At 57.4% G+C, this 12,230-nt stretch overlaps 1 protein-coding gene across 1 annotated transcript in view; it reads left to right on the forward strand.

The window, feature by feature from the left end:
• Positions 1-3,333: 3,333 nt before the first annotated feature.
• Positions 3,334-12,230, forward strand: part of NRG2 (neuregulin 2) — a 159,372-nt gene continuing 150,475 nt past the window's right edge. The window contains exon 1 of the mRNA XM_059483533.1: positions 3,334-3,772. Within this exon, the coding sequence (XP_059339516.1) occupies positions 3,349-3,772 (424 nt within the window). The 5' untranslated portion in view covers positions 3,334-3,348. The remainder of the gene's footprint in view (positions 3,773-12,230) is intronic.

The raw sequence follows: 12,230 nt of genomic DNA on the forward strand, positions 1-12,230 counted from the left end.
GGTAGGGCTGGCTCCTGCCCCACATGAACATCCCCAAACTGAACAAACCAAATCCTGGCAGGGAAGACATGGAGGTGGGAAAAACTGATTGCAATGGGTTTTTTGGCATTTGTGGGGCTTTTGTGAAACACCTGATTGTTGCAGGGAAGGAATGTCCCACACAGAGGAACCAGGGTAGAGCTGAGAAGGGCTGGGGAAGGTGGGGAACACCCTGGAAATGCATGCATGGTTCTGAGGCTGGCCTGAAATGGGCAAGAGCTTAGCACAGCCCTGTGCTGGATAACACAGGGAATGGCTGGGCCTGTCCTAGGTTGGATATCAGGGAAAGGTTCTTCCCCAGAGGGTGCTGGGGGCACTGAACAGGGAATGGGCACAGCCCCCAGGCTGCCAGAGCTCCAGGAGCCTTTGGATAATGCTCCCAGGCAGAGGGGGGGATTGTTGGGGTGTCTGTGCAGAGCCAGGTGTTGGAGTCAATGCTTCCCCCTCCAGCTCAGCACGTTCTGTGTCTCTGCTTTGTTCCTCCTCACACCAAAAACCCCACATGGGATTTGCAGGAACACATCTTCAGCTTTCACAGAGGGGTCTGAGCATCTGTAACCTGTGGAGGATGCTGAAGAAGGACAGCCTGGCTGCCAGTCCTTGCAGAAGAGCTGCAGGGCTGCCTGAGGAGGAGAGGGACCTTGGGACACTGCCCTGTGCACCAGGCAGGGCTCTGTGCCAGCAGCTCCCTTGGCAGAGGCCAGCAGAGACCTGAGAGGTGCTTTGTTTTCAGGCATCTCTGGGAAATTGCAGGAACAGAATTTAAGGAGGTAAAAGAGAAACCAGCCCCCACAGCACTTGCCTGAGGAATGAAAACCTCTGATGGTGCTGCTGAGCTCTTGTGGGATCCAGACAGGGTGGGATCCAGGCTGAGCTCAGATTCTCCATCTCACTGCCAGGATGGCAAATATGATGGGTTTTCACAGCAAGGAGGGAGGGGAGAGATGGGCTTTAAAGAAACCACAGATCTCCCGGGTCCCTGCCAGCAGTTACCCTCAACTGAAGGAAAATATTTTTAAAATCGTTTATTTCGGCTTCATTCTCTCAAAGTCAATGTTCAGGTTGCTCTGGTAACTGCACCAAGGACCTTGCTTTATTTATTTCATATGTCAAAATGCCCAAGGACCTATAGAAAATAATGATTTTCCGTTTATATGGGAAGAACAGCATAAAGGGGGGAGAGGGATTTAGTCCTAAAGCATTTCTTAAATGATAAGAGAAAAGCAAGTGTCTCAAGTGATGAAAACAAGAGTTAGGCTGAACAACAGGAAAAATACTGCTCAAAGGAGATGTGACCAGTGCCTTTTTTTGAGGCTAAGTGTTCTGGACTTCAAAATGCCTCAGAGATGAAGAAAACCCTAATTTTTCTAAATTACCCCAGAGGCCTCACAGGTATCTTGCACTGAATTTCTCAGTGAGAGAACTGCTGTGGTCTCGCTGAGATTTCAGCCTACAAAACCAGACAAGGATTAGCAACTCAGCTGCCTGGGCATGAAAGTGCCCTTTCTGCTGAGGGCCAGGGCAGAGCAGGCAAGCTCCAGATCAAGTTATGCTATCGGGTATCTCCTTCCTTTGCAGGCAGAACCTCAGTTGCTGTCTGAGCAAAATGATAGGGAGAGGGGAAATTCCACAGAGATTTATGTCAAAAGATGAGAGAAGTCAGGTGGTTTCCCTGCTCCTCTGAGCAGCTTCCTGAATTTAAAATGCTGCTCTTCCCTCTGCCTGGGAAACACTTATGCTCCCTTCTACCTCCCCCTGCATTTCTCTGCAGTTGGGCACGGTCACCAATCAGGAGGAGAGAGAAAGGCTTCAGAAACATCTGAGACCAAAAATCCACAGAAAATCACGCTTAGAGGGGAGGAAATACAAGAAAGTGAATGGTCCCTGAGCCCTCTGTGTGCACCGCGGCCCCGCAATGGGAACGCCGCTCTGAGAGCGCTCCCAGCGAGGGGAGAGCAGCGCTCGGGGCTGGCAGCAGGAGCCGCAGAGCCCCGGCTGCGTGTGCGGGGCTGTGCCCCGTGTGCCAGCGGTGGGACAGCGCTGCCTGCCGCCCCGAGCCGGGCAAACACCAGCAGAGGCGACGCCCCACGCCTGGGCTGGGCTGGGCACAGCCGCTCTGCTCCCTTCCCGCTTTTCCTGATGGTTCTGGCTGCGCTATGTTAAATGGAAAGCAAATCCCGATCCTGCCATCTGTGCTGCTTTGCTCTCACTGATGGGCTCAAAGACACAGCTCTTGACATCTCATGAGGTTTGCTGGAGGGTTTCCCTGGGGGTCTAAAGGCTCTGGGGCCATTGCAGTCTGCGCCCAGAGCCATCGCCCTGCCGCCTCCAGGTCACCTCCGTGGGATGGGGCTATGGCCGCTCCCCTTCAGCGCGGAATCCAGTGCAACAACAAGCACCACAAAATCCCCTGCTGCTGCTAACTGAGCATCTCGGCTCCCTCCCGCACTGCCTGGGCAAGCGAGGCTTTGGGAGCGCATATGCCTCAGGATCAGCCTCGAAAATAAACCCAAACAAGCACCTTTTGGGGCTTAAAGCGACTCCTCCTGGAAGCCACTGCAGGGAAAAGCATTTGTTTATTAACGAGAGGCAGCAGGAACAGGGCATGAAAGGCGGCTTTGTCTCCCCGGCCGCTGCGTGTTCCGTTTGTCTCTATGTTAATGCCTTTCCTTCAGGTGTGCAGGGAATCTCGGGCACAAATCTCCCAGCTCCATAAAACCATCGGGCACAGAGGAATCCCCGGCTCCCGAGCCCTGCGCATCGCGGAACCCCCGTGTCACCTGCAGCCGCCCCCAATGAGCGCATCCTTGGTTTGCTCTGCGGGGAAAAGGGGGGCTCTGCGAGCGCCGGGGGGCTGCGGAGGGGCCGCCTCCATGGCCGGGCGGAGGGAGCGCGATCTGCCTCCATCCCCGAGGACCCCAGGGACGCGGGGATCCCCTCCGCAGCGGGCATCCCCGAGGGGAGTCCCCCGGCAGGGAATCACCTTTCCGGGGGGGTGCGGGGTCAGCATCCCGGGGGCAGGGGCGGCTTTGGAGCATCCCGCCTCCTCCCCGCGCCGCGCCGCGCCGCGCCACTGCCTGTGCCGGTGCCGGTGCCGCGGCCGCGCCGTGCCGTGCCGGTGCCGTGCCCTGCCGTGCCGCTCCGTGCCGGTGCCGTGCCGCCCCGCGCCGTGCCGTGCCGTGCCGTGCCGCCCCGCGTCGCGCCGCTCCGCTCCGCCCCGCCGCGCCCGCCGCGCCGCAGCCCCGCAGCCCGGCCCCGCAGCCCGGCCGCCGCCGCAGGGCCGGCGGGCAGCGAGCGGCAGCCGGCGGCATGAGGCGCGACCCGGCGCCCGGCTTCTCCATGCTGCTCTTCGGCGTCTCCCTCGCCTGCTACTCGCCCAGTCTCAAGTCGGTGCAGGACCAGGCGTACACGGCGGCGGTGGTGCTGGAGGGCAAGGTGCAGTCCGTGGGCCCCCCCGCCGGCGGCAATGACAGCCGCGGCGCCGGGCCCGCCGGGGGTGTCCTGGTCAAGGTGCTCGACCTGTGGCCCCTCAACAGCGGGGGGCTGCAGCGGGAGCAGCTCATCAGCGTGGGCTCCAAGGCGCCCTGCTTCAAAGTGAAGCGCAACCACCGCTACATCTTCTTCCTGGAGCCCACCGAGGAGCCGCTCGTCTTCCGCACCGCCTTCGCTCCGCTCGACACCAGCGGCAAGAACCTCAAGCGGGACGTGGCGCGGATCCTTTGCGCCGACTGCGGTACGGGCCGCGCCGCGGCGGCGGGGGGCGGCGGGGGGCGATGGCGGAGCGGCGCCGGGGGGCGATGGCGGAGCGGCGCCGGGGAGCGCTGGCCCGCGTCCCGGGCAGCCGCGGGGCGACAGGTCCGCACCGCTCGGACCTGCGGGGGACGGGTGCCCGGCGATCGGCTCCCCACTTCAGCCCCGGTGGGCCCCGGGAGCCGCGCCTGCACCGGGGGAGAGGCGATGCGATGCGATGCGATGCGATGCGATGCGATGCGATGCATACGATACGATGCGCTCCGCGCGGCCCGGCCGCCGCAGCCGCGCTGCCCCCAGCCCCCGGGCCCGGGGCTCCTCGCTCGCCCCGCTCAATGTCCCGCAGCCCCGGGCCGGCCCCGCGCCAGCAGCGCAGCCCCGGGCCCGGTGCGGAGAGTGCCCGCAGCCCGCGGCCGCCCGGTGGTGCCGTTCAGGAGCCCCCGCTCTGAGCGCGGTCCCGGTGCTCTCCCCTCGGGGGTCTCGGCTGTTTTAGCCCTGCCGGGAGAGCTCCCGGCCTGCGGGGCTCCGGTGGCTCCGGCCGCGACCCCCGCCCCGGGCGCGCTCCCCGCTGCGGAGGGGCCGGGCCCGGGATGCGGGGCTGGGACAGGGGCAGCGCTCCAGGTGTGCCCTAAGAGCCGGGAAGTTTTGCTTCTTCCAAAATAACGGCCTCGCGGGGGGGAAGTTGGTTTTTCTTTTGTTCGTTCCGCGCATTTCGGTGTCTCCGATCGCGGCTCTCGTGCGGTGGCTGGTGCTGTTCTTCCAGCACCTCTGGAAACGCGGTTATGAAATGACTTCAGCGAGAAGCGCTCGCCGGAGCGTCCCTGCTTTTGTTCCTGGGTTTTCCTCGCTGTCCTCTGGCAGGTGAGCACCTGCGAAGGGCTGGGCGGCGGGGACCGGGCGAGGACAATGCCTGCATTTTCCCAGGGTTTGGATCCGAGCTGACAAAAATGCACGGCTGGCCCTTCATCCAGCCTGAATGCTGGATACTGTGTCACAAAATCTGGAGAAGGATGGTGTTAACCCGGAGAGCTCTGAGCGCCGTGCCCTCAGCAGGGGTTTGGATTCCTCGTGTTTGCTGTGTTACGAGGATACACAGGGTGTAGCTCCAGGGAATCCAGGCAACCCACTCAATGTCAGTACACTGCATCCTCATCAGGCTAATTGGCCTTTTGCCTCATTAAAAGCAAGGTACTTTGTCAAGTTATACTTAGCCCTGAAATGACCATATGTGTTCTGCTCCGTGGTGGGTGTTGTTGTGGTATTAACTGGGTGTTTCTGGGGCAAATACTCTGCCTTTTGGGACTGCTGACCCCACATTGTGAAAGCCAGACCTGTCTCTTTTTTTAGTTATCCAAAAGATAAATTTAGAAGCTTGCGTTTCCTGGGAGAAAGGTGGAACCTTGCATATCATAATAATGTTGTTGAGGAAAATGGGCTAGGACTGTGTGCAAGAAAACTAATTTGGGAGACACTAATTTCATGTGCATCTGTATATGGGCCATTGTGGACAGAGAGGATTTAGTGAAAGAGCTGTGGTAGAGACGAGAGGAAAGTAAATGGGGGAATTTCTCAGGACTGTGGTCTCGCTGTCAGGGCAAAACACAGCAAAAGGTATGTGACTTTTATTGTTTTTAATTTATTTTTTAAATCAAAAAGGATTCTGAGCCTGTGCATCTCTGAGCAGCAGGGTTTGGCTTGAAGGGGAATGAGGCTGCTCCGTGGCATCCTGGCTCAGGCCCAAAGCGTTAATGTGTGGGCTGATGTAACAACAAGTTAAGGGTTGTCATTCTGTCGTGACACCTCCTTGGAGCTGATGCTTTTGTTTCTGTGTGGCTCTGATGGGCTCATTCGGCTTCCCTGGCTGAGGGACGCTGCAGATTGGTGGGATCCTCGTCTCAGCAGAGCTCGATGGCAGATTCCAAAGGAAAAATAAAAGCTGGTGGTGGGGAAATGTCATAGCTGTGGTTTGGTTTGGTGATGAAGATGAAATGGGAGCCTCAGCTTGCTGAACTGGTGGTTCCCTGAGCACTTCATGCTCTTGGTCCAGCTGGGAGGTTACACCTACTTCTGAAGGTGACTTTCCTGGCAGGAAAGTCTGATTCGTAGCACCCGAGCTGCTGGGAAGGTGTGGGAACTGGGAACCGATGGTTTGCCTTCCTGCTCTGTGGTTTGTGCTGGGAGGGGAGGTCCAAAAGGGTGCAGGGGTATTGCTGCTCATGGGGGTGATGAGAACTCCAGAGCTGGCAGGGGGTGAGGGGCACTCTGAGGGACAGCTGGGCTGCAGCTGTGTCAGGGATGTTACAGAGCTGGGGGACACATGCTGGGGTCACTTTGGAACAGGAAGGGAGAACTGTGGCTCTGATCGCTCCAATCCCCCCACTCCCAAAGATGGAGGCCTCACAGGACCATCTTCTCCCTGCTCTGGCTCTATGCCTGGGTCTGTTTTCCAGTGATTCATCCCCTTCTCACTGGCTGAGATGCTGTGTGTCTCCTGCTCTTGCTGCGTGCTGAGGTCTGGGATGAGATGCAGGACCAGACCTGAGATGGGAGCATCCCTGTCCCTCTCCAAGGAGCAGCCTCTGCTATTTGCACATCTCACTTAGAGGAGAGAAAGTGGGTGCTGAGACTCTGCACAGGACCCAGACCCTCTCTGAGCAGAGCCAGGAGGACTGAGGTGAGAGCAGGCTGGCCTGGGGTGCGGGGACAGAGCAGGAATGCCAGTCTGAGTGCCTGCTGTGTGGGGTCTGAGCTGGGCTGCTTCTTGTGTGCCCCTGAGCAGGGGCACACAAGATCCAGGGAGGGGATTCTCACTTTGGCCATCTCACTGCTGGGCAGGCTCTGAAGGCTGGAACTTCCCCACCTGCAGACCCCAGAGGGTGCAGCCTCTGCAGCTCTGCCCAGCCATGGTTTTCATCCCTCTGGCACACAGGGAGCAGCTGCTCCTGGGGCCTGGCATCCTGCAGGTCTCACCACCCACTTGTCCATCTTGAAACCTCTTTTGCACTGGGAGTATTATTGGGGTTTTTTTTCATGCTGTTATATAACGATTCCTGTTATTGCTTCTCCTCCTGTCTCTTTTCTTTGTATCTTCTAGCTCCTTAATTTTGGATGGTCTCATATCTCTTTTGTGCCTACACACACAGATCAAGGAGGAGGAAATAGGTGCAAGGCACGGTGCTGGCTCTCACTGGTGAAGGAGCTGGTGGCATTATCCCCACTGGAGCAGCTCCTGATCTGAATCCACAAAGGGGCTTGTGGCCCTCATCCTCCTGCTCTTTTGGGGTGCCTTGTGTCAGTATCTCCTTCCCACTCTGCCTGAGTCCCCTCTACCTGTGTGAAACATTTATGTGCAAATATTTTGCACACAGGAGAGTGGGGATTTAACCTGTCCAGTCTCTCTTCTTTCACAGAGGAACAAATGTCTCCCTGCCTCCATATGCAGTGAGTTGCAAAGCAGCTTTAATTAGAGCTTTTACGTCTCCTGAAGCACCTCACCGAAAACGCTGCTGAGCTCCAGGACGAGCTCTGCCACTCGCCTGTAGGATTAGCTAGCTTAGCCTGGGCAGGTAATCTGGTGGTGGCAGATCCCTGGGAGGATTTGCAGGCAGAGGACCTGTTGTTGTAGCTGGTACTTCTTGTGAGATGAGGTATTTATTTTATTTAATTTCTAGTTCAAAGGGGTCTTGGTCCCAGTGTGAATCAGGAAAGTGCTGGGGCTGTGGCATTGGCCTCAGTGGGCACATAATGCTGGGAGCTGTTTATGCTGGAGCCAGGTTGGTTGGAGCTGGCCTGTGAGGGGAGGAAGGAGGCCGGATTTTGAAGTGCCCGCTGGAAAATACAGCCCTCTGGATTACAGTGTAGGTGTTGCTGCCTGAAATAGCACTGGCAACTTTGGACCAGCAGCTCATGCAAAAATATCCCTCCTCACTATCCTGCAGATCATTGGAAGGCAGGCAGGCACAGGGGAGGGGTGTGGGTGGGCTCCAGCCGCTGGTGATGGTACTCTGCCTTCATCCCAGGACAGCTGTGGAGCACAGAGCAGTAAAGCTGGATTATCTCACACACCACCTTGCTAATTAGAGCTGTCTGAAGCTGTTTCTCACCACCTTCACACTTCTTTGGGTCTGCAGAAGAGCAAAAACTTTCTTCCTTCTTGCCTTGAGTTTCTGCAGATGGGGAATGGTCACTGTGCTGCAGACAGCTGTGACCTCTCACAAGGGTGGCACAGTTCTGGGTGCTCTCTTAAATCCTCTCATACAGGATTTGGTCTGGAGTGGACCTGGAGGATCTGGCTGGGTCCTCGTGGCCAGGTCAGCTCCTTGTCTCCCAGATGAGCCAGCCAGGAACTGGCAGCTGGAATTTTGCTCTGCCAATGCTGCAGGTCCAAGTGACTTCAGTGGTGCCTGACACAACAGAGCTTTTCCCCTCCCAGACATGTGCCATGTGTGGAGCAAAGCCTGGCTAGCTTCTCAGTCCCCCTTTCAGAAATGTTTGACTAAATAAAGCATCTCCCCGAGGATCTCCATGTGTAAGACGAGACTAAAACAGCTCCTGAGTGATCCCAGCAGTGCTGATTTCTCTATCTGGGGCTGCTCCATGTCCAGCCCAGGCCTCAGCTTCTGCTTGGTGGCTCTTTGTGCTCCTCCAGCTAACAGCCCTTAGAGATGGGCCCTGAGGCAGAACGCCCTTTCTAAATCACAGGCGACACCTTGACTTGGGTTTGGATCTGGATCAGAAACTGGTGCATGCTTGGGAGCACAGAGGCAATAAACTGCATCCCAGGCAAAAAGGGAGCCATGCTCTGCCACAGCTGAGCTCCCTGCTTCGTTTGGGCTGTGTGAGATGCACCATGGGCACCAGGGCCTGGAGCCTTCACTTGGCACACCCCAAAGTGCCACAAGGGATGGGTTTTGGTGCCATGCTGCTGGGCTGAGGGTGCCTCTCCCAGCAGGCTGGAGGGGTGCTTGTGACACGCCTCCTATGCAGAGCAGCTGCTGCTTTGCCAGGTTTGGGGCACTGCATGCTGCTGCCGGAGCCATCTCATGTCCACTCCCCTCCCGAGTCAACGTGTGACGCTGCTGAGTGGAAATGAGGGCTGGGCTGGCCCTGGCACGGCACCTGGGTTCCTGCAGGTCAGCTGTGCTGGCCCAGGGCAGGTGAGGGTGCAGATGCAGGGAGAAGCACGGAGCTGAGTGATGCCCTTGGGCAGGAGCAGCTCCAGGACACCGATCATGGGGGCAGCAGGCTCGGGAGGCTGCGAGCCCGTGGGCGACTCCGGTCGTCTGAGGAGTTGTCACTGCAGAGGAGCCTGGTGACAAAGTGCTGGGAGGTGAGGAAGAGCCTCCGCTGAGCCGGGGGCTCCGGGGCTGTCTGGCAGCTCCTGTTGGTGCTCCTGTGCCCGGTGTGAGCCTGGTGTGAGCCTGGTGTGAGCCTGGTCAGCACTGCTGGGAGCTGGGCTGGGGGCAGCAGAGCTGTCAGCACACCCTGCCCCTCTCTGCTGCTCAGAGGAGGCTGCCAGGATGTGAGTTCACCCCTCCCCAAGTGCTGGAGTGCCCTGTGGTGCCCAAACTGTGCTGTTTGAAGGCAAAGGCTGTGCCCTGCTGCCCAGTGAGGTCTCTCTGTGCTCTGGGCTGCTCTGTCTAGTGCAGATGGCTGTCACAGACATCTTTTATGAAAAATCCTTTCCTGAGGATTTTTCCTCCTGAGAAGCTGAGAAGCCTCAAGAACAAAATGTAAACAATGGTTATCTGCTGCTGTGGAATGCAACAGGTAAATCTGTAATTAGTCTCTAATGCAGTTGTTTCTAATTAATGGCCAATCACAGTCAGCTGGCTCAGACTCTCTATCGAAGCCACAAGCCTTTGTTATCATTCCTTCTTTTCTATCCTTAGCTAGCCTTCTGAGGAAATCTTTTCTTCTATTTTTTTTAGTATAGCTTTAACATAATATATATCATAAAATAATAAATCAAGCCTTCTGAAACATGGAGTCAGATCCTCGTCTCTTCCCTCATCCTCGGAACCCCGTGAACACGGTCACAGATGGCAGAGGATGTCTGTCCTGTCCTGTTCTGTCCTGTCCTGTCCTGTCCTGTCCTCGGGGGGGCTCAGTGGATGTGTGCAATGAGGGGAGGCTCTGGAGGAAATTCATCTCCCTGCAAACTTTGGCAGCCTGGCATCTGTTTTCCTGCTGAATTGGGTGTGCAGCAATGGAACCCCAGCACCTCCCAGCACTCAGACCTCAGGAGAGGTCTGCCAACTGCCCAAAATTTGGGGCTAGAGTACTGAGCCTGTGAAGATAGGCTAGAGATCAAAAGGAAGATGAATCACCGTGCTGCTCTTTGCTCAAGGACCGTGCTCCAAGAGCTTGGCTGCTGCAGCTTGGGGCTGGGCTGTGTGCTGCAAAGGCTGGGCTGAATGGGCAGTAAAAACTGCTCTTGTTGAATCCCCATGGTCCAGCTCTGCTCTGGATAAGACCCTGACCAGTCTGGAAGATGGAAAATATAAGGTACCCCAGAAGATTGGTCCTAGAGGGGAGCACATGGTTTGCATCTTGAATGTTGTAGCTCAGGGACAAGGTTCTTCTGCCCACAGCAACTCTCTCTGGCCTGGACAGTCCTTGGGTTCCCTTTGTTGCAGTTGGTGGCCACAGTGGCTCTCTCTGGTCTCCCCCTGCCCCACACCCAATGCCTGCAGCAGGACCGTGCCTTCCTTCCCTGTTCCTGTCACTGTGGGCTGGCCTCAGGAGGGCAGCTGAGTTCATCCCTGCAGGCTGTAGCATGTGTTCTGGTTTTGCAGGAATAACACCTCATCTTTGGTGACCTCCTGGGGCAGAGCTGGCTGCTGCTGTCTCTGTGCACAGCTCCTCTCTGTGGTGGGACACACGTGCCTGATGAGCAGGGATGTGTCACACTTGTGACAGAGCCCTCAGCTCCCACCCTGCTGCCCCCCTCTCTGTCCCTGTCCTTCGCCCTCCTGATGAAGGTGAGAGCTCTGGGAAAGCCTTCCCAGTGGGCTCAGGGGCTGGAAATGAGCCTTGAGGATCTGCGGGTGAGAGCACAGCCTCGGGGCTGATGGAAAGCAGATCTTGGATGTGATGGTTTTCTAGGGCAGGTCTAGATGGGCAGTGCTGTGCCTGATGGCTTGTGGAAAGGCTGAGGAGGATGGGAATGCTTTGCAGAGCCTGTGGAAGGACACACTGTGCTACTTAGTGGCAGAGCTAGGCAGGTCCTGCCAGTGTGGGGTTGGAAGGCAGGTATTTGCATTCATTATCATCAATCACTGCTCCTCCACTCTCTCTAATGGCTCAGTAATGACCAAACGCTGCTCAGGAGCCTCTCGGTGGTCTCAGGGCAGGCAGATGGCTTGGCAGGAGGGTAGGGACAGGAATTAGGTCTGATTTCTGGGCTGCCTCAAAGCTGGCAGTGATGCAGGAGCCCTGGCTGCTGCCCTGGCCCAGCCTGTCCCCGCTGGACCCTGCTCCTGCTGCTTGGGATGGGCAGCCTGGGACAGACCAAGGGGACACCAGCACCAGGCACAGCCTCGGCTGCCAGCCCGAGGCACTGGGATGTGGCCTGTGCCATCACACAGAGCTGTGTGGGTGTGTGATTAGCAAAACGCTCATCAGCGCTGGGAGTGTGACAGGGAGCAGGAGCCACGGGTCAGGATGCCTTGCTTGGGGGTTGGATCTTCCACAGGGGTCCATGGGATGGGGTAACAGCAAGGGGAGGAGAGAGTGCTCCTCACCCTCTAGGTGTTCCCCTCCCACCTCTCCAGTCTTCCTCAGCTTCTCTTCCATGTGTTGTGGTGCAGACGAGAAAAGGGATGTGGTTGTTTGGCTGAGTGTCCCCATGGCTGCTGTCAGCCTGCAGCCAGGCTGGCCCGTGCTGGGAGCCCAGCTGAAACCACCAGCACCCCTGGGAACATCCTCTGCCAGTGGGGTCTCAGCCACCTTCTCCCTGTGTGAAGGATCTGTCTCCCCATCCTGGCTGCCAGGCTGGCTCAGCCCCAGCCCTGGACTCCATGGGAGCTGCCTGGGTAGGCTGGTGGGATCTGAGGAACATCAGGGACTCCTCTCATGGGGTGATGGAACACTCACTGCCTTATGAGGCTGGTGGGATCTGGGGAACATCAGGGACTCCTCTCATGGGGTGATGGGACACTCACTGCCTGCCTGGGCCAGAATGAAGCAGAAATTTCTGTCCTTGGGGGACCTGGCACAGACAGCTTTGAGAAGAGCTGGAAACCCTTTCTTACAGCACTGGAGAGCCTCAATCCCACAGATACATCCCCAAATATGCAGAGCTGAGGCAGCAAGAAGGAGCTGGAGGAGTTTCCCTGCCAGGTCCTTCCTGCAGCTCCTGGCTTGCCTTGGCACTCTGTGTGTGCATGCAGAGTGTGTGCATCACCATTCCAGCAGCAACACTCAGCCCTGCTGATGGG

This window comes from Ammospiza nelsoni, chromosome 16, assembly GCF_027579445.1.
Source record: "Ammospiza nelsoni isolate bAmmNel1 chromosome 16, bAmmNel1.pri, whole genome shotgun sequence".
Taxonomy (NCBI): domain Eukaryota; kingdom Metazoa; phylum Chordata; class Aves; order Passeriformes; family Passerellidae; genus Ammospiza; species Ammospiza nelsoni.